Source organism: Macrobrachium rosenbergii, chromosome 4 (assembly GCF_040412425.1).
Source record: "Macrobrachium rosenbergii isolate ZJJX-2024 chromosome 4, ASM4041242v1, whole genome shotgun sequence".
In the NCBI taxonomy this organism is placed as follows: domain Eukaryota; kingdom Metazoa; phylum Arthropoda; class Malacostraca; order Decapoda; family Palaemonidae; genus Macrobrachium; species Macrobrachium rosenbergii.
In genome coordinates, this window is record NC_089744.1 from 67,165,082 (window position 1) to 67,189,101 (window position 24,020).

Below are 24,020 nucleotides of genomic sequence, written 5' to 3' on the forward strand. Positions count from 1 at the left end.
ATTTTTGGTTTAGCTCCCTGACCTGAATGTTGCGTTAACTAAATAATATCTTAAAGACATCATGGTGTAAGTGTGGTTCACAATGAACTATGATGAAACAATATCAAGCCTCCCAGTGGACGATCAGGAAGAGAAAGTATCTGACAGCAAAGTGCTTTTTATGGAAATGGAGTTTGAGTCTCAGCTTTTTCATGAAAGAAATCATACTTCCTCAAGAATGCAGGCTCTGGTACAGGCAGATGGAGCCAAAAATTTCATTGTCTTTACAAATATTAAATACATTGTCTTTAGAAACTTAAATAAATACCTGTTCTGAATTACTTTGTTTTGTCCAGTGATCAATTTTAGTTCATGCTGTGGAAAATAATTTTGAAACAATTTTCTATATATATATATATATTATATATATATATATATATTTCTCATTATATTATATATAATCATATATTATATAATATTTGTCGTCTTGGGGCTAAATATATACCTGGAGACAACTTCATGGTGATGGCTTTAAAAGACAGTTTTAGTACAAAGTGCTTTCACTTTCAATTTTTTTTGTCGTTATGATGGGTCAATAAACGAAAGGTGATGTTTTATAGGAAGGATGAAACTTCTGCTTGTCTTTAACAGATACCTGTGGGATCTACTGTCATTCTAAGTCCCGTTAATAATAAAATTTTTATATATCTTATATATATATATAATATATATGTATATATATACATATATATGTATATATATATATACAGTATACATATATTATTTTAGAAAAGCATATTTATATATATATTTTATGAAATTTCAAGTGAAACACTCTGGTACATAAAAATATCTTTGTTGTGCCTAGTTGTCTGAAACGTCTGCACAAATAAAGATGTTTTTATGTGACAGTCTGTTTCCAAAAGTGCCCTCAAGAAACTGATATATCTGACTGATTTGCTGTCAATTACTGTATCCATTATATCTGTTTATAGTATACTGTGTGTATATATATATATATATATATATATATATATATATATATATATATATATATATATATATATATATATATATATATATAAATTTATATAAATATTATAACAATTTATTTATATATATATATATGGGTAATTATATTCTGCCGAATATATATTGATGTATATATATATATATATATATATATATTTATATTATATATTATATTAATATATATATATATATATATATATACTATATATATATATATGTATATGGCTATATTATATGTATATATGTATATGTATATGTATATATATATTATATATGTATATATACTCGTATATGTATGTTTATATATCTATATATTTATATATGTGATAAAACTATATGTATATATTTGTATGTAATGTGTATATATGTATATGTATACAGTGAACCCCATATTTCGCGTTGTCAACGTTCTCGGACCAATTTGCGGGTATCTCTATGGAACATATCTACCATCATTCATAAAATTCGCCGATTCAAATATTTTCACATAAAATATTCACTATATACTATATTGTCATATAATTTTCATGAATAAATGCACTTTTTGTATATAAAACTATTAAAAATATATCAGGTATAAGCATTTTTACAGGGTTTTTCTGTGTTTAAGCTATCAAAATGGGCAGTTCTAATATTTAGAGGGGTTTTATATATTATAAATTTGACCCATTACACATATATAACGCATCCCCGCGAATATAATATATTCACTGTATATATATATTATGTATATGCATATGTTTATATATATATATATGTATATATCTGTATTTAAATATATATATTATATATGCATCATGTTATATAAGTATATAATCACTCAAAAAATGTTTTGCAACATACTTCAAAACTTTTCTTACAACAGCTTATAATAGCGACATCTGGCGCTGTTGGCAACTCAGTTGTAAGCGCATGAAACAACTGAACACTAGTGGTGGGTCTGAGAAATTACCTGCAGTTTCCCTTAAACAGGGCTTTTTCTGATACTGCTTACTGTTGTCATACTTTACTTAATAAAAGGATGTTACTATAATACTTCAGAGGTCATCGCTGTTCTTATATTTTAATATTTTCATCTCCAACTGCCATCACTATCGTTGTTTTATCTCCTTTGTGTGAACATTGTAGACATAGGCCTACGACTGTTATAAGTTGAACTATTAGTCTTATTAACATCAACAAATACGACTTTTGTAAAGATTTGCTTGCACATTAATATTAATCAAATTTTTGAATGACTAATCCTATGTATATTGTGAACTAGTGAAACTTAATATAAAATATACTGAAGTAGACTAACAGATTTCATGTCTGTTTTTGTAATACATAATCAGAATATAACACTCACACACACACACACACACACACACACATATATAATGCTGTTATCATATATAATTTCTATATTTCTTATATATTATACTTAGCCTATCATTTATGATGCCTATCTTAATTTCTCTTTTCTTTCATTAACCGAATATATTTTGATGCTCTTTTTAACTGAATATATTTTTGTATTATCTAAGTTTCTAAAGAATTAAAATTAGCAAGAAGTTCAACATTAATTTAGTTAATGCTAAACGCCAGCAGTGAAGAAGACTACCATGCTCATCAGTGGAGAATGTCTCCTCCTCTTCGCAAAAGATGATTCTTACAGAAATCATCGGCCACTGGATTATATTATAACGCAAACCCTAGCCTCTGTTCTTTGTGTTTCGCTGATATGAAGTGTTTCTTGGCAGGAGTATGATGAAATAATATCTTGGTCTCATGTAGCCTGTTACGGATGGTTTGAGCAGCAACTTGAAGGAAAAGCGTAATGTTTTCTCTTTTGGCAACACCGGCTTGTCAGGGAGTTAGGCGGAGCTCCTTCAGTGATCATCCGATGATGATCGTTAACAGTAGTGCAACAATGGGGTCATCCTCCACTTTTTACAATGAATTTATCATATTTCCTCGACCTCTGTTGTTTTATTCCTCTATACATGGTTGTTTTATTTATGCTAAGCTGCCGATGCAATATCTACAATAGAGACATTAGTCTTGCATGCATGCTAATGATTGTGGTGTGGCTGAGTCTGTTGCCCATCTTATCGGTGCAAGTGACGAGACATTTTAGTTTAATTTTCCTGCCCGAATGTGGAGTCACACGATAACATACGACGTTATGAGATTTTTTGTCTTTTTGTTTTTGACAACAATAATGGTTGAATTCTTTCTTTATTTATATATAATTTCATTGATGATTATTCAATATTTTTTTATTAGTCAATAAGCTTTTATCTGGATTCAAAATATAGTTTCTTCTTTGACTCTTTTGCCCAATCATCTGAAGTGAAATTTTTCAAAATGTTTCGTCATTTTTCGTAAATATGAATTTTTCACTAGGCATTCTTTTTATATTGTTAACCGTATGATTAATAACCAAAATCGAATAAGAAAATTACATTTCCTTGTAAATATCAAAAGAACAAATTACTGTTAGGTGAACGAAAACTTCTGGAACGTTGCAAAACATTTTTGAGTGACTGTACATATATATGTATGTATGTATATGTATATATAATATATATTTCTTGCTATTGGAGAGTAGTTTTTTTTTCAGAGAGAGAGAGAGAAACAGCATTATTAAGAGAGAGAGAGAGAGAGAGAGAGAACAAGATAGAGGATTGCAATGGATGTTAAAAGAAAGAAAAAGGAAAGATATAAAAGATGATATAGAAGAGAACAAGGTTAATCCAGGATTATCACCATTGAAACCCTCCCGCCTGAGTGTTTAATCCAGCTCCATTGCTGTGTTTTAGGCTTTTGGACATATCTCTAAAGAGCATTTTCTTAAATGAAAAATGACAGAAATATTTAGACTGACATGATACATTCTGGGAGAGGGCACCTTTCAGTGGCCACCACCAGATTGGTTTGACTATATTTGTTACATTTAGTGGTGAAGCACTGTTGACTGATCTTATGGTGGTTGTTTTATTGCTGTTGTCTATAATGTTCACTCTTTCAGTATTTTTCAGTTGGCAGACTTCTTTGATAGCAGGGTACTATGGATTTCTTGCATAATGGATTAAGATTTCTTCTTTGAATTCTGTTTTTTATTGTTTTTGCTTTCCCCCAAAGCTTGGGTTATTTTTGGGGATTATTAATTGATTGCTTGTGTTTCTGTTTTAGATGAGTCATTAAAACCCTTTACTCTCAGTTTTAATATTGCTTCTGTTTTAGTACCAGTTCTGTCTTGCAATATGTTAAAAATAAATGACATATATATATATATATATATATATATATATATATATATATATAACCTATATATATTATATAATATATATATATATATATATATATATGATATATATATATATATATATGATATATATATATATATATATATATATATATATATAGATATATAGATATATATATATATATATATATATATATATATATATATATAGATAAGTCTATATAATATATATATATATAATAGAATATATATAATATATATATATAGAATATATATATATAGATATATTTTTGATATATATATATAGATATATAGATATATATATATATAAAGATATATATATAGATATATAGATATAGATATAGATAGATATAGATAGAATCTAAACAGATATAGATAGATATAGATATATATATATAGATATATATATATATATATAGATATATATATAGATAGATATAGATATATATAGATAGATATAGATATAGATAGATATAGATATATATAGATAGATATAATATATAGATATAGATAGATATAGATATAATAGATATAGATATAATATAGATAGATATAGATATAGATAATTATATTATTATATATATATAGATATATATAGATAGATATAGATATAAACCGCAGATAGATATAGATAACACTACGATAATATAGATATATATACTAGATGCGATATAGATATAGATCCGCGATATAAAGATATAGATATATATAAGATAGATATAATATATATATAGATAGATATAGATATATATATATAGATAGATATAGATATAGATATTATATATAGATAGATATAGATATACCATATATATATATATAGATAGATATAGATATAGATAGATATATATAGATAGATATATAGGCTAGATATAGATATATATAGATTAGATTATATAGATATATATATATATATATATATATATATATATATATATATATATTATATATATAGGGATGTAGTGCTTTATCTGTGGAATTCACATCTTAAGAGGATGATTTAAATTTTAGAAAGACAAAAGTTTATGTAATTTTCTGGGTTATTTCCCAATTTTGTCTAGTTCTAATTTCAGGGTAGGTTTTCCATACCAAGCTATGTTTTTCCACCTTTAGTATCTTGAATTTTTTTTTTTTATTCAGGTGTGTCGTTCATTTCAGTGTACCTCACTTATAATTTTTCAAGATTTTAATACTGTACAATCATGTAGTCAGTTGATTATTTGTTCCTTATACACTTTTTATGGTAGTCTGCCTACTATAATATTGGCAATGTCATATGTCTTTCTGATTCAGATTTAGTTGATTTCAGCCATCCATTTGCTCTTTTATTTGTGTAAAGCACATAACCTTCAATAGATATCTCAGTAGTAATTAATTTTTGAGTTATTGACATGTCATTTTTCTTCAGGTTTCTCCATTTTTGAAAGCTGGATCAATTTTCATTCCCATAAAGCAAATCAAACGATAAGGGTTGGTGGTGGTCTGAATATTTCTTACCATCTTGTCTTTTCACCAGTGAGTTTAACATTCTAAATGAGACTTGGTTTTCACTTGATTATGTTCATGTTTATGTATTGGGTGTTGTATAATGTACATTATCAAATTTATCCAGGTAGTTTCCTATGCCTACTATTTTAGCAAAATTCAAGATTGGATGAACTGTTTGCTTAAAGGATGCCATTTGTCTTATAATACAACATCTGCAATGCAAATGTGTTAAACGTATGTCAATCGATCAAAATTGGACCCAGTATTTTGAGTGACTGACAGACCTAAGGGTAGAGCCTAACAAGAGATTCACTTTTCTCGACCATGTCAGCTACTCAGTTTTTTGAGTGAGGAGGCATGCTGTTCAACCTCTTCCTCTTCCCTGATCAAGTTATAATCAAAATTGCATTTAATGACTTGTAGTTCAGCAATGAAAATGTCAGAATCGCCTGAGGAGATATGAGATGATATGAAAGAGATTGTGATGCCAGCAGCAGCAGAGGTGTGTGGGAGGACAAGTGGTAAGCAGCAACAGGAAAAAGAAACGTGGTGGAATCAAGAGGTTCAAACAGCTGTGAAGGAAAAGAGTATAGCCAGAAGAGGGTGGGAAGAAGATAACAACTACCAAGCAAGAGAGGAATATAGACGGACAAAAAGGAAAACAAAGAGAGTGGTAGCGATTGCAAAGGGAGAAGCCAGGAGAGAATGGTATGAGATGATGGGAACTATGAGATGATGGGAACACCAGAGTGAGAAAAGATAATCTACAGAATTGCAGAAGCGAGAAGAAAAGACAGGCAGGATGTAAGAGAGGTAGGAATTATTAAAGATGAAAATGGAAATAACGTAATTGAGGAAGAAGTCAGGAGAAGTTGGAAAGACCATTTTTCACAACTATTAAACAATGAGAATGAGTGAAGTTGAGAATGCTATAAAGAAAGGAAAAGTAAATAAAGCTGCAGGAAAATCAGAGGTAACAATGGAAAAGATTAAAGCATTGGGAAATCTAGGCAAAGAGTAGGTGCACACACACTATTGTAAAGATCTGTGATGTAGAGGAAATGCCAAGGGACTGGAGCAATAGTTGGATGATTAAAATGTATAAACAAAAAGGAGATGTGTTAAACTGTGGGAACTACAGAGGAATAAAGCTTTTGGAGCATGTGTTCAAGATACTGAAAAGAATATTAGAAGGAAGGTTGAGAGAGCTGATAGATATACATGAGCAGCAGTTTGGGATTATGAAAGGAAAGAGCACAGTGGATGCTATTTTTATAGTAAGACAAGCCCAAGACGTATCTAGAAAAGAAACAGGAAAGTTTACTTGTGTTTTGTGGATCTTGAAAAAATGTATGACAGGGTACCAGGAGAGTAGTCTATTGGTGTTTGAGAAAGAGAGGAATACCAGAGAAGTTGGTAAGGTTAGTGAAGATGATGATGAGGGTATTAAGAACTACTGTACAAACAAAATATGGGAGACTGAGACATTCCCTGTTAGGTGGGCCTCCATCAGGATCAGCTCAGTCCATTCTTGTTCCTCTTCGTTATAGACACACTGACATCAGAATTAAGGAACAACGATGAACATGGGATCTGTTGTTTGCTAATGATTTAAAAATTATAGCAGACACAGAAGAAGAACTGCAAGAAAGGTTTTTAGCATGGAAAGGAGCCTAGAAAGGAAAGGGTTTAAAGTGAACAATGGAAAGACAGCGCTAATGACTAATAGTAGAGAAGGGCTTGAAGAAGTAAACATTCAAGTGGAAGATGGTACAGTGCTAAAGCAGAACAATGAGATTAACTATTTGGGATCAATCATAACAGAAGAGGGAGGTAGTGAGAAAGCAGTGAGACAGAGAGTGAAATAACTATTTGGGATCAAAGGAGAAGAGGAGGGTAGTGAGAAAGCAGTGAGACAGAGTGAAAGAAGCATGGCAAAAAATGTCAAAGTAACTGGAGTTGTTTTAGACAAGAAAATGCCATTAAAGCTCAAAATGAAGAATTATACGGCAGTTATCAGGCCCATACTATTATATGGGGCAGAAACCTGGGCACTTAGAGGAGCGAGGAGGGACTGTTGGAAAGAATCGAGATGAGGATGGTGAGATGGATTGCTGGAATATCACTACTGGAAAGGAGGGAGAGTCAAGATATAAGAAGAATGTGTGTATATGTAATGTAAAGGAGAAGGCTAGGGAAGCTTGTTTGAGATACTATGGCCATGTAATAAAAAGAGAGGAGGTGGAACCAATCAAGAGAGCTAAGAACATGCCAATGATGGGGAGGAGGAGTGTGGGGCGTCAATGGATCAGATAGGTGGATGTGGAGAGGAGGGATATGGGTGAGGTGGGACTTGGGGAAGAAGATGCTAGGAATAGAAATAGATGGAGAAAGTTGACTCGAGCAGCCAACATTGCTACACAGTGGGACTAATAAGGTCGAAAGAAGAAGAAAGTTCAGCAATGAAAAACAAATCATGACAGGCCAAGATAATAAAAATCAGAGCTGTAAAATGAGGAAACTCACAGCTGATTTAGAGTAAAGTAGTTTTCTGATGCCTTCTACCCAACAACAGTGAACTAAGAAGTCTTGGGGGAGTTGCTCCTCGAGGAGATAGGAGCATACAGGGTTTTATGCTATTTTTGATGGATATATTGTTGAAAATAGTCAGCATAGTCACGTGTAATAGAAGTAAATTTGTAATGTGTAATAGAAGTAAATTTGTATTTGATCTACTCAGGTCATAAAAGAAGTTGGAACTTAACTACAGTTATTCTCTACCTGAAGCATTACCATTACCTGTGGAGGCTACACACACTGCATACTAGTGAGTTTTACTTAACTTGGTGGTGTATACTAGTGAGTTTTACTAAACTTGCTAACCCTCTAGTGACCAAATTGATAGCATTTTATTCAAATCACCCCTTCTGAATACGATTGAAATAGTCAACACATACAGTATGTGTTAGAGAAATAAATTTCAAATTCAAATCGGGATCAAACCCAGGATTTTCAAATGAAATGCAAGGGTGCTAAACTGCCTGGCTAAGGGCATAAAATTAGTTGGAACCTACGTACTTCTGTACTAGAAGCATTTCCTGGGCATCTACATACCAGCAAGCTTTACCCAACTTCCCGACCCACCAATAGTCCAGTTGATTGTATTTCATTTAAATTACCCCTTCTAAGTAAATAGGATGGAAATAATCAATACACAATTACTTGTATATTAGAAATAAATTTCTAATTCGCATTGGGATCAAACTCAGGACTATCAAATTAGATTCCTGGGTTTGGTCCTGATGTGAGTTAAAAATTTATTTCTATTACACACATGATTTTGTGTTATTTGAGTTCTTGGGTCAATCTGATGTGAATTAGAAATTTATTTCTACGACACAAGAGGTTGTGTGTTGACTATTTTCATCATATTCACTCAGAAGTGGTAACTCAAATAAAATGCTATTAGTTGGGTCACTGATGGGTTGGAAAGTTGGGTAAAACTTGGTCTTTATAGCCTGCACAGGTAATGCCTTAGGTAAAGGAATATTTAGATTCCACTTATTTTGCGACTTGCTTGGGTCAGTTGGTAGCACCCTTGCCTTTTCACTCGAGAGTCCTGAGTTTGATCCTGATTTTAATTAGAAATTTATTATTTTATTATTAGGGAGGAGATCTTCTCTTGTGACAGTAGTGTTGATTATTACCTGTTTTTATGGCATTTAATGTGCATAAATAGTTTGCTTATGTGTCCTATAAGTTATAACCCCCTTCTTTTTTTATCAGTGAGTAGTTAGCATACAGTACTTGTTTACAAGCCTGGTGGAAGGATGCCACCACTTACATATAGGGCTGACTACTACCAACCTATCAAAGCATTCTGCCACCTTCAAGGAACTCTGCCTGCTAACTAACTATAACCTACCCACCTGCTATAAATACCCCTATACTTTTATCATTCATTCACTTTTTAACTCGTAGGGTGACCGTCAGAGCATACATTGAAATGTCGGGAAATAAAATCATCATAGAAGAACATTTATATGATCTCAAGAAACCTAATGCACTAGCTACATGCTGATGAAATGAAGGCTATAAGACATACGTCAAATGCCACAGAAACAGCTATTATTATTATTATTATTATTTCGTCGAAAAGAATGGCACGCTGTATGCCATTGAGCATATATTGTGCCTTCTGAACTTGGTGTATAAGTTTCTTTGTTTTAGCAGGCAAATTATAAAGCAGTTGCCCGAAGTTCATTCATTATTCTGATGCTTCAGTAGTCCTCGCTACTGTCTACAAGGGGTGAATAGCACCAGGGGTACATGCATGGAATATATATACCCAAAAATGGGCTTTTGAAAAGTGGGGCAATTTTTTATTGGTTGGTTAAATTCAGGGAGCTCCCCTATTGGCTGTGAGTCTGGTTAACTGATGGGGCATTGAATGGCTGGTAGAGGGTGGGATGGGAGATTGTCATCTTCTGCTTGAGGAGGAGGGCAACTGTAACATTATCTCAGGAGCACACCTTGTTCTTCTCCTGACAGGGGTTGGCAGGAGGGGTCTCCTCAGTAACTTTGAGAGTGGTTCTCCTTGTAGCAGAGGTAGTGGTGGTCCATGTTGGTGTCAAGGATTGTGGTATTCCTCATGATGTAGATGGACAGCATTCCTCTAAGAGAGGCAAGCCATGGTCATACCAATATAAGAATGGTGGCATCCATTCTCAGGGACAGTACTTGATAGACCACTCCTCTCCACTCGATGGAATTGCTGCTAATGGAGGGGCTGTTCTTCATGAGGTACTGGGCAGTCTGCCAGTCCTTATAATAGATCGTAAGGTTTGCCATTATTTGCTTTGGCAGGGGGTACATGAGCCTGAATAATGTTCTTCAGGGCTGCATTGTCCTTCTTATACTCTGCAGTCATATATCCCCTGTAGAACAATTTTATGGTCCTTGTGCCCTCCATGGGGCATGCCTCACCCACCAATACCATCCGTTAATATCGCTCCTTGACACATTTGTAACTTGATGGTGAGGATATTCTTACTGTCAAGTTGCAAGGGTGGTACCAGCGTGAGAGCCGTGCCCCAGGGAGGGCACAAGGACCATAAAATTATTCTACAAGGGATATATGAATATGGAGTATAAGAAGGTCAATGCAGCCCTGAAGAACATTATTGATCATGCAATCTTAAGGATTGGAGGACTGCCCAGACCCCATGAAGAGGAGAGGAATGGTTCTCCAAATACTGTGCCCTGAGAATGGATGCCACCATTCCCACATTGGTATGAATACAACTTGCCTAAGACGCTTGCCATCCATCTACATGATGGGCAGTATACCAACACTACATGAAGGAACATGACAATGCCCCCAAGCGCCAGCAGATTGTGAGGAATACCACAATCCTAGATGGCAACATGGACCACCACTGCCTAAGCTACAAGGAGGCCCTTGCCATTCTTCAGTGGGAACCCACTCTCAATGTTACTTGGGAGGCCCTCCTCCTGCTGACCACCATCAGAAGAAGAATAAGGCACTCCTGAAATAAAGTTACAGTCACACTTTTCCTTGAGCGGCAAGGAGAGCTTCCTGACGCCAACCAATCAGTGCCCCCATTGGTCAGCCAGGCTCATAACCAATAGAACTCCCTGAATATGACCGACCATATAAATATTTCATGAAGGTATTCTTGGTGCCAATCACCTCCTGTAGATAGTAGTGAGGACTACCTAAGCATGAGGATAATAAATGAACTTTGGACAGCTGCTTTATACTTCACTTGCTGAAACAAGGAAACTTCAATGACAAATTGAGAAGATGCAATATAAGCTCAATGGCATACAGAGTGCTACTCTTTTCAGTGAAGTTTGCCTCAAAGAGGGTCTTCTTCCAAGATACTGTGATATATTATTATTATAATCATAATATTTAAAGCAAGTGAATATCTAACAGGCTATGAGTAGAGAATGATTTTCATGATGATATGCACATTTCTCTCTATCCATTTCCTGGCCTAATGTGCTTTACCTCTTAAGGCAGATATATACTACAGTATATCATGTGTTGACTGTAACCATAGGTTTACTGTAAAGACATATACAAAACCATCACAGTCTTTTGTTAATTAAATATTTTCTCATAATATTACATAAGAAACAAAATGAAAACATGAAACGAAATGCATTTAAGACTTCACAATTTCAGTTATCCAAAGAGAAAAACATACATTGCTTTACCTTGACAACACTTTTCTTGTAGACTTACAATCGTGGTAAACCTCTATGAGTAACAGAAGCAAGATGTCAACATGCTGTCAAAATCGTAAATGCAATGGTTAATAAAACAAATGTTAGTGCAATTAGATATTAGCCATTTGTTAATGGTGTATGATAAAAAGCCACTACCTGCATGACACTACTTAGCATTGAAAAAACACAACTGAATTTGAAAGTACAATAGAATATTCTCAAAGTGGTATGGGCTCTCTTTACTAAATAAAGTACATAATATCCCTGTATTATATATAAATTAAAATCACAGTTTCAAATTTTAAACTCTGTCAACAGCAAATTATGATTTCAATACAAGTATGGTAATTTTTCCTTGTATTTTCAGTGGCAAGGCACAGGTCTACTAATGTTCATGGTAAACTACAAATATAAAGTTATTTTACCTGATAAGGTTCCTTGGTGTATGCAGCTCAAAAAGAAGTACTTTCACACAGCTTTGAAAAAAATACCACTTTCACACAATCCTCATCAATATACAATTGATAAGTGCTGAAATTCAAATACCATTACCACTTCCAAAACACCCAAGCATAAATTCAATTCCATATCAAGCAGAGGACTATGCTTTAACAGTTGGCTCATCGTCACAGAGATGAGACTACCTTATTAGTTGATAAGAGCGGTGGCATGAAGGTGAACTAGTTTCCAAGGATATTAAGTCAAACACACAATACAATCACAAAATCTGTATATTTACAAGAAAACTATCTATCTACATAAATCTTTATCTTAAGGCTCATGTCCCAAGTTCAAAAATACAAGTTATATACACAAGGCAATACAGTAATATGAACAGTCTAGCTAAATCATAATATAATGTCTTTAAAATATTGAAGTTTCTCATATCACAATACAGTATATCAATAGTTTAGTATCGACTGTTAGTTATGAAGCTCGCTGAAATAAAGGAATGTATGTGACTGCATCTGGAATGATATAGGCTTAGACACAGCTGACAAATATAGCTATGAACGATAAACCTTTTTAGTGAGTCAGACAAAAAAGTACTTAGTGTGAAGTGCCTCAAGTTTGTTCAAAGCCATGACACAAAATCAATATGGACAACCTTCACATAAAGCTAATAAATATCTACCGAGTTTCGTTCAAAAAATTATCTGACCCAAAGATTCTGGAAGCAAATACGGTGCAAATCCTCGGCGACAATAAGTTAAAAGACTGTGCTGCACAAAGCACAACCCCTGTTAAGGCTCACACACTATTACTTCTTTCTGAAATTGTAAAGTGGAAAAGAGAAATATTGTGAGCCAGATAAAAACATTTCTCATATACCTATTTTTACGGAAAACTTACTTCACCAAAAGTTATGTGAGTACACCAAGATAATAGAAGCCATACCAAAGCCAATTTAAATGCATAGTGAACTATCTTGACACTACATGTGACTGAGATCTCATCAAGATAATACTGAGACAATGCAAGCTACGTACCTTTATGCACAACCTCCAGAAATTTATTTAACTACATATTAGCATCTACTTCAGGAGACAAACTGTCATACCTGTATAAAAGAGTATGTCTAATATGTTTCCCAGGAAATTAGCTTGTGTGAAAAAAAAATGTAGTTTCCTTTAAAAATAATGTATAGCACTGAAGCTAGTTACACATTATATGAGAAAAAACTTGACTCATTTTCTTACAGAAGACATTTTCTGAGACCAGAAACTTTGAATATTGAATATCTGTAAATTACACGAATAGTCTAATAAATGTATACAGTTTAAATGCATAGTCTAAGTAAAAGATGACAGTTCTTTGTAAGATCTGGGAAATTACAAAAGCATTTCCTTTAAATTGTAGCATAAGAAAATCTAACAGTCCTTTGACTGCACTATCAAAGTTATATAAAAAATATCCTTACATTCATATTTCCTGACCAATACTACTGAAATACATTTGGAAATATTGCTTCTAATACCTTGGCAATCACATCAAGCAAACTAACAAATGCAATATAAAACAATCTTTCTAAAAAATAGCTATCAAAACAAATATATCATAAGGTCATATCAAAACTATATTCCTCAACCTGCAATACATAAAAAAGTAATCAGTGTAAGGGAAAAAAAAAGTCATAACCCAAAATCTTTGTTGTTACAGGGTATAACAAATCTATAAAAAAACATACAGTACATTACGAAAAGAATAATTTATAAAGCCTTCTGTGTTACCAGGTGGAAACTAATTTTCCACATTTGCAGTGTGACAGGGCAAAATTCAAAATATTCTGCTAGTATAGTGTTGGGGCTCAGTACTTACTCCTCACAACATATATGTGTCCACAATGACTGAACTGAGATTTAAAAATAAGAAGAGACTGTATATTACAGTAATTACATGTCAAATTGTGTATAATTTTTAAACTAACCCTTACTAAGAACTGTACAAAAGAAAGAAAGAAAAAAAAAATACAGAGTTAAGTTTACAAACTCAGAACTTTTTCAGTGAGTACTAAGAAGAGGGAACTGTAAAGCTTTACACTTGAATTGAAAATAAACCACTTTTCAGCAAGTATACTTAAAATAGTTTAAAATTATAATCACAGACTATTAAGAAAGGACTACTGGTGGTTTTTAAAATAAATTAAGAGTAAAAAAATAAAAGTTTCTTGTTTTATGCAGTATAAATCATACACAGCAATCTTTAAAATACTGGAACTAACATCATACTTAGGCATTCATTCTAGGTAGTCTTAAATCCTCTCACAAACACTCCATTCATACATTCAAAATCAACAACAGATAATTAATTCTAAATAAGTAATGCTAACATCACTGAATAAACTTGCAACTCTCACAAGACACTAAGTGTGAAAGTTCAAATTCTGATATTCATCATTACAGTACTTTAACTCCTATGCATCTTTATTCCTAAAAAAGGCATCACGTTTCAGACATCATACAAATTTTTCATAAGTCTATCCTTCACCGAATAGTTTCTAAGCTACCTATATTCCAGTTATGCATAGTCTTTCTCCTATTCCAAGATGATATTATTATTATTATTATTATTACACAGTTAAGAATAATTTTCCAGTAATTAAAGAATTCAATTAATTACTTTTTAACACTGCAAAATCATTCATTATGCTCCATGGGAATTTAATGCAACTTGGTATTTTCAAATTAACTGTTTTTCAATATAAGAATTTAATGCAATTTGATCTCTTACATCAGCACAGTTTTTTAATGTTTTATATAATTATGATGAGTATTACTGCTGTTACAGCTGTCTTCTTTAGCAGTCAACCAGAGATATACACAAGGTTCCCTGTTTCACAGCCATCCATGGAAAATTATTCCTGAACTTCAAGTGTCTCTTAAAAATAGTACCTTTTGAAAAAAGCATAGAATTAGCAGCCACAGCTTAACATTTCCTATTTTCTTTCCAGTCTTTAGAAACCTTACAAAAAACTATTTTCCTAAAAAGGAACTAGGGAAATATTTTAAAATGAGATTTACCTACAAAGCTATAAGATAGCATCCCATACTGTACAGTAGTTCAGAGTCATGATAATATTATACAAGTTTTGTCAACAATTAGTCCATTATCCTAGTCACCAAGTAATCTTGTCATTAATCCTGATCACAGACAATCAGATGTGCTTATCTTGATATTCCCTTGTTATTATTAATAATGTCATGGTATCATGATATCAGTCAGCAACATAATTTCAAAATTTGTGACAACTATGGGTTTATTTGGCAAATCTGCTGCCATTTTCATTACTGAATAGTTTACATTATCCATATATTTGCAAATAAATTGTGATAAAAATTTTTAAACTTAATTTTTCTCTATTGCATCTCCTAATGGCATGCTGCACTTTACGCATATGCTGTACTCCTTTTCCTTGAATATATTCATGAATGTTGAAATTCTAAGAACAGTACTACACTCATATTGCACTCATACCTGTCCTGGAAATCCTACCTAGTGTCATTTATTCATGTCTGTATTTTTATTTTGTAGATAAGTAATTCTTCAGTCACAAACAAAGCACAAAGACTTTTCACTTTCTTTCCAGATCACACTAGAAACTCATACATTCAATGATGCTGCAATTCCTGAAGTACCCCTAAAAACATGTGAGAGAAGGCTATTGTTGTATTCTCACTGATATAACTGTACATGGAGACAAAAACTGAGAAGAGTATAAATGAAAAATATTAGATACCAATGACTCTATCCTGTAACAACATTTTACCTGCCCACAAAATATGAGTTTTCATTGTTGAGCAGTATACTTTACCTATATAAAGCATAAAACATTGCACTTCTGATGTGCTCCTAAACTGACAAAATGTTCAGATACATGAAACAGAAAGATATCCTTTGTTCTACAACCTTAGAATAGAACAGCATTCTAGGTTTTCTATGTTCATCATGCTGAACAGTTGCGCTTAAAAGAATTGGGTAGGGACCATCCTTAAGATATACTCTTCCAACTTCATCAGACTTTATGTACATTAATACAACTATATCCATTATCCATTTCTGACCCTTGGTTATTCCAAAGTGAAACTTTTTTTTTTTATTCCAGACATATCAGAGGACAGGATACCAAAGTAAAATCCATAATTATTTTAAATATGTACATGCAATAGGGCATTCCTTATACTATATCATATAACATTTATCTCTGTATCATTCATTTCCCAAAAACTGGTACGATTTTACAAAGCTTTTTTTACACTGTTTACTTTGAGCTATGAAACTGTGCAGTATTAACCCATAAATTTCAGAATTTTCCAAAAATACTCAAGGAACAAGGGATACCTTCTGTACTAGTAACAAGTTGTTAATGCAAAAACAAATACAGTAATAGATATATTAAATTTCAATAACTTATAATGGTAAAAAATAAATGACATGTGCTTAAAAACCACAAAGACTTTAGAAAATTATTTTACAATATAAAAGAGCACAGTTTTGATTTTACTGATAACGTGATTAAATTTATGAAAAAATAAATATTGCATTGCAGACTACTCTCAAGGCCATTCACTTTTATGGAACATAAATACTTGATTACTGAAAAATGTCAAATGCTGAGTCTCAAAAAGATTTCAAACCTGAATTTAAATGAAAGCAAATTTGTGTTATGAAAAAAAAAAAGTGTTGAGCACTATATATAAAGTAAAAATGTGATTGTCTTGAAGCAAAGACTCGTCTATATTTTCGAAAGTAGCTCCTTTAAGCAATTTGGGCACACCCTCAACTATGCATTCCTCTACCTAGGTACATTGTCCCTAATGCATCTCAAGCCACTGGCACTCCATACTTCAGTGTCTGAAATGTCATGTTTATAACCACTGATTACAGTAAGTGTTGCACCTTGTGTAAGTATTCAGTGAGTGATGTAGCTGCTTTCTATGCTGTTTAATTATCATTGATTTAGCATTTAAAAGATGAAAGTGAAACTGATTGCTGTTTTGTCAGCTTCAGCCATTCCCTATTTGTGAAAATGGGTGTGGTAAAAATTTACAGCAGTACAGTGTATCGAGGGGAACCCAGATTCTTACCACTCAAAATAAGCTTTTCGAATACAGCATATACCTTTTTCATTACAGGCAGTCCCAGTTTACGGTGTTTCGACTTTATGGCACTTGGCTCAGGGCGCCATTAACCTTATTTTCAGTGCTGTAAGCGGTTTACAGCACCGTACCTCGGTTTTATGGCGCCATATTTATTCCCATTACATATACTGTAATTATGATATTTCGGTTTACAGTACAACAATTTTCAGCTTACAGTGCGCCACCAAGAACATAACCCCTGCTGTAAACCAGGGACTTGCCTGTATTTCAATTCCTTATCAGTGTTAATTATTGAATGCTGTTATCTCAATCTTGTATTAGTGTAACAAATACTCATTTCGATCTGCAATCTGACTACTAGCGTGCCTCGCTCCCCGCAACAGTGTTGCCATTCCCAACCTGCTCTTAACTTTTTCTTCTCATGTAGATGATCCCCATTCCTGAGAAAAAAACCAGGTTATTCTTCCTGCATAATTATTGCCTCCTCTAAGGTGCAAAGGAAGACCGTAGAATTACACATTTTGGGTCAAGAGCCACATTCTGCCCCAAGCATGATAGTCTGGTAGCTGTTGATGTGTTTATTTAATGAAAGGTCACCTAAGGGCACATCATCTTCCCATGATGACCCTGCCTTGAAGGAGGTTGTGATCTCAATCTTCACATGAATTACAGCCAATCCTGGCATGTCTGGCCAAGTTATGACTGAATCAACCATTTAAAAAAGATTGTAGTGGCTCAAGAGTGACAGTGAACTTCAGGTTATCATATAAAACAACAAGGCTGCTCACTCAGTTACTGGCACTGATTATTATTATTAACCAATACTTAATTAGCCCAAAGGATTTCTTTTAATGAATATATTACATCTTACATAATATACTGGTTTAAAAATTTAATGGTCGTATAAACAGAAATATGATAGATTCTGACAAAATTTCTTTAAAAGATTTGTTGCCAATACTTGATATGTTATTGGTTGAAAATTGTAGAATGACTACAGATATATATGTCTGATTGTGAGTGTTGGTCTGCATTCTCTACATTTGGGACTGGGTTGTTCGAGTTATAAATCAAATATCCATTGGTCAGGCAAGTGTGACCACTATGAAGATGTGATACTACTTCAAGGTGACATTCTTTTAAATGATCACCACCACACCAACAGGGGGATTAATGTGTTTTAGTCTATTATTATCAGATTAATTTTTCCACAATTCTTGCCATTTACTAAAGATGATGGGTTAAAGAGATACAGTAATAATCAATTACTGACAATAATACATATTTCATTTAGTCACAGCAATTGCAGCCTTAGCATCCTCACTTATTTTAATGCCCATATAAGCAAGGATACAAAGTATGTCAATATTTATACCACCTTGATGTGATTTGTTAAGTACTGTATAGGAATAGGGACAGTAATTTACAGGCCTTCTAAAGCACTTCAAGAGTAACTGAAAATCATGCATTTCTGAACTAGTATGTTATTCAACTTTGACAGAGGACCCCTCTGGCACTGTACTGTTATCTAAGTAATATCTAAAAAAACTGGTATACTGTACCTGGTTTGTAACAAGTGGGTACATTGCCAACCAGTGACAAAAGTCAGCTTGAGAGTAAGCACCAATAAAATATATAGGAAACCCAGCTAAGTAAAATGCAAAGGCCCCCTTGATTTTTAGGTTACAGTACATGCTAGGTCAAAAGGTAGCTTTTAAAGGAGACGTGAGTTACTGTAGTTAAAAAAAAATCCCATTGCCTAAGTGATTGTAAATGGTGTTTACATAAAGTATTTATCCAAGGGAAAAAATATAATGCATAACTGCCTGATTGCTGGATATAGAGATTCATATACAGCCAAGATGCTGGTCATTAGTGATTTCCTTTTCATAGTTCTAGGTAAAATTCCACATTATTTATCTTGTATTTCACTCAGCTGCAAAGTGGAGTCAATGTGTATTTGAAAGTAGTTATAACAGAAAGTTACTGGTTTCACTCATGCAAGTTGATTGGTTAGAGTAGTGTAGTGCTTACAGTTGACATAGGCTGAGGAAGAAGAGTTCTTTAATAATTAAAAAATATAGAAAGTCCAGTTTATTCATAATCATTAGGCCATTTAACCAAACTTCCAAAATAAAACACTTGACTCTCGGTGGGTTGGCCATTGTCCAGAAAATGCCCAAAAACTCTTACAGAAGTAGGAAATGTCGACTGTTTTTGTGCAAGAGTTGAAGAGTTGAGAGCAATTTTCAAATCCAACAATAGGAAATAGAACAGTTACTCTTTATAATGTTATTTAATGTGTATCAAAAGTGAAAGGTTATAAAACCTAAGTTGTAATTTTGTAAATGATAAAAGAGATGTCAAAGATCAGGCTCTGGACACCAGAAAAATTACAAGACTCGAACCTACTGGATGATAACAACAAAACTTGAGAATGGAGATGACTGGAGGTGGAATTTCATGGAAAAACCTTTGCATTGCACAACATTGAAAGCAATGATGTGTGATGCCTACATATTCTGGGATCCAGAATATTACAGATTGAAAGCATTATGATCTGTGGTATGTATGAGGGCACCAGTGAAGCCTATTTCCCTTCTGGAGCCATCCCATTATGAGAAACTGCTGGGTGTTGAATAAAAAAAAAATATAGTTTTATTCCATAGCCGAATATATAATTGTTCTTGGCTTGTGTAAAATATTTCTGTTGATGCGAGATTTTGTTATCATGAATCACTGGTGAATGTGAAAAGGAGATAGTTTTAAAAGTTTTATATATGTAGGCAAGGAATACCACACAGGAAACCAACTACTGCTGCTGATAACATTGCCTGAGCTTGGATCACTAATGACTCTGAAAAGGATATAGTATTTAAATATACAGGCAGGGAATATTGACTTTGGTGGTTATAAATGGGAACTAGCTACCTAGTCCCATGATAAAAAAAAACCTCATTATATTTCACTTAAGCATAAATTTGATTGGGTCAGCTGAATAATTTTTCTAATGCAGTAATGGAGTGTCAAGTAATATCATCCTTTTCCAGTGTTTCCCTAACAGATTCTTATTACTGGTTTGACTGATGATGCTAAATTCCACTATCTTCCTCTTTTACAGGAATGTACCAAGCACTTCACAGTTAAGATGTCTTGGGGATTGAGAGGATCCATTAGTCATAGCAGGGATGAGAGGTGGCATAACCTAGCTATAACACTGCCTTCACATTGTCACAGCAGTAATCCGTGTCCTTGAGATGATTTGCAGCATTTCCAAGATGCAGAGGAACCTGTTCAGTGTCTTCTACCTAGCATATTGTTCAAAGGCTATCAAAACATGACCAACCATTAGCTACGGTTGATTACTGTCTTTACCTACGCCACAGAATTGGACTACTATGCTGCTCGAAGCTTCTCATTGATAAAGCCCCGTAAGATGTTACTACTTATTGTGCCTTGAATGTCTCACTGTCAAGGGTGCTAAAGCGCACCCCCACCTTTTTTTTTTTCCCTTGGCCCCTGTTGTGAGGCATTCTGTCTTGTCTTTTCCACTTGTTCCCTTTGGTTTCTTCCAGAAAATGCATCTCACCGATATTCAAGATTTGCTTGGAGCTGTAACCTGTTCTGAATCCATTGCCTCAGAAACTTTGGGAAAACCTTGGCAGCCTCCTACTCAGCACTTGCAATTTCCTCAATTTTTATTAAAAAGTAAAACATCAGCCTACCTCTTATAGCCCTTGTACCAGTAATGGCTTACAACTGTGTGCTTGTAATATAGCCCTCCAACTCTATCTTTCAGAATAGTGAACAAAGATAAGGCTTTGTCATTATCATGTGATGAACATCTGCCACACCTAGTCATAACCTAGACCTCCCACATGACTGGGTCATGCAGAGATTGGTGATCCTCTACACCGCCAGGTTAAGACAACATCCTTCTAAAGAAACATACACATTGTCTACTGGGAGGGTTAGAATGCCTTGGAAATCTACTGAAACATTATCCTTTATTGCTTTGAAGTGCATTATCCAACTTAAATTCAAGAAGGAAGATCTTGCAAACTTTCCTTGGCTTTAAAGCCACATCTACTTGTACTACGCATGACAAACATTTTAAAAATGTTCACGAGATGTACTTTAAAAATCGTTAGCAACTGCAAAGTCACTTTTTTCACAAAAAGTTCAACTGCTCAGCTGAGTATCAACTGAGATCAGAACATGGCAGTGGCTCAAGTACTTTATCCACTAAGATCACTGGATTGACTGAAACCACAACAGGCATTGAACAAGTGATGCCTTCACAAAATTCATGTAAATGATGTGTGCAACAGTTCAGCTTCTCTTACCAAAAGAATATTGCTGCCTTTGATGCCTTTCAAGCAGACATTTTTCATATAAGCAATTGTGGAGATCACTGAAAAATTTCTGATTGTACTGAAAATATTTTAAATATTTAACCTCTGGAAGTATATGCAAACACATTATGTCATGAATAATTACATGTGCAGAATCAACTGTGTAGTAAACTCAAAGCAATCACAGAAAAAATTATATCTGCATTTAAATTGGATAAGATTTCTTTAAACTATGCATACCTTATAGAGTACTTCCTATAAAGGCAAATTAAAAGGAAGATCAAGAATTTAAACTTTGAATTGCTGTTAGCAAAAATTTCATAAAATCTACTTCAACTTTAACATGAATGCTAAAAATATTATGACATTAATATGCATGCTTTTGCTGTGACAGTAGTTTCTTTTAGGTAGAGAATTAATGAACTCTGAGTGAAGCAGCACATCCAAATGATTTAATAAAATATTAATTCCCATGTAACTACTTTTCAACATAACTTCTAAAGAATACATAATGTTAATGAGAATTCTGGTTTCATTTCAATGATGGGAAGCCCACTATTCGTCTACAAATGTTAATAAAATTTTACAAAATTATGAATACATAGCAACTAGTATCTGTGAAAGACACAGCATATAAAAACAAAGTACAGTAATACCTCGAACTTATGCGAGGTTAGGTTCCAGAACCCCTTGTGTAAGGCATGGATTTGCGTAAGTTTGGTACGGTCACTAAAAATGCAAGTGCATACAGTAAATACTTACTTCTAGAGTTTAAACCCTAAATATGACAAAATCATGCTCCCAAAGCACTTTAACTTCATTTAAAAGTTAGCCTAATACCATACTGTAATTCATATTTCAATACTGTACAGTACAGAGAGAGAGAGAGAGAGAGAGAGAGAGAGAGAGAGAGAGAGAGAGAGAGAGAGAGAGAGAGAGAGAGAGAGAGAGAGATTATGTAAAATATCATGTGAAATTATTCATGAATTGTTACAAGAGAGAATAACGTGATTGTTACAAGAGAGAATAACGTGAGAGAGAGGGGGGGGTTTGTTCTTACGTTAAATATCTAGAGAGAAATTATTCATGATTTATGACAGAGAAAAAGAGAATAACTTTGGAAAGAGAGAAAGATTATTCTTATGTTAAATATCAATACATGGAAATTCATGATTTATGAAGGAAAAAGAGCGAATAGCTTTAGCGAGAGAGATTTTTCAGTATACTTCTGTAGCAGTATTTTATTTGACCATCAATGGGCAACATTTTCTCCCTTTGCAATCAATATGTCAAGATAACTGACAGTTAGGTTACACCCCCTCTCTCAGATCCTCAAAGAAAAGATGGAATCTATAATTACAAAGATTTGTAATTATACCATAGAAAATATGAAAAAATTAATAACAAAGTAAAGTCATGTTTATCTGTAAAACTACAGTATACAAAACAAATAAACATACACATTAATGCATAAAAAATCTCTCTTAGAGAGAGAAAGAGAACAAAAATACAACTCATACGTCAAAGCAAATATTAATGTACAGAGAGAGAGAGAGAGAGAGAGAGAGAGAGAGAGAGAGAGAGAGAGAGAGAGAGAGAGAGAGAGAGAATGTTTACATCGACAGCTGTTTTGTGATTTTGATTGATTTTACTGTATTTTAACTGAAGTATGCTAGTTTACCTTGTATCATACAGTATTTATGTACAAAAATAAAAATACAAATTTTTCATACCAATTTTACATATAAAAGCATGAAAACTTATAAACTACTTCAAAAATTAAGCAGAACCACTTCTGCAGGGTTTCTTGAGGATTTTGCAAATGTTGCTTGTCTGTGAAAAAATTGCATATGCAAATTAGTTAGGTTCCAATGAAAAGTTCGTGTCTGTGAATTCTCACAACTCGAAGCGCGTAAGATTGAGGCATTACTGTAACTGAAATGTATAATTTATTACAGTATAAAGATTCATTCTGGTGAAAATGAGAGTAGTCTGCTAAACATTCTTACTACCAAATGGCAGATATATATGGTAATTATG

The 24,020-nt window shown here is 33.4% G+C and overlaps 1 protein-coding gene and 1 long non-coding RNA gene across 6 annotated transcripts in view; one reads left to right on the forward strand and one right to left on the reverse strand.

The window, feature by feature from the left end:
- The window catches only part of LOC136835567 (uncharacterized), a 74,306-nt gene extending 52,903 nt beyond the window's left edge, over window positions 1–21,403 (forward strand). Inside the window, exon 2 of the long non-coding RNA XR_010852196.1 lies at window positions 20,747–21,403. This is a non-coding gene — a long non-coding RNA (uncharacterized lncRNA). The remainder of the gene's footprint in view (window positions 1–20,746) is intronic.
- Window positions 1–24,020, reverse strand: part of Efa6 (Exchange factor for Arf 6) — a 190,523-nt gene that overhangs the window by 34,674 nt on the left and 131,829 nt on the right. Inside the window, exon 12 of one of the 5 annotated variants that reach the window (XM_067099188.1) lies at window positions 12,014–12,087. The exons of 3 other annotated variants lie outside the window; for them this stretch is intronic. In XM_067099188.1, the coding sequence (XP_066955289.1) occupies window positions 12,057–12,087 (31 nt within the window). In that variant the 3' untranslated portion in view covers window positions 12,014–12,056. Of the gene's footprint in view, window positions 1–12,013; window positions 12,088–12,738; window positions 13,297–24,020 lie in introns of those variants that run through there. One more of the 5 variants, XM_067099194.1, reaches the window with a different exon arrangement.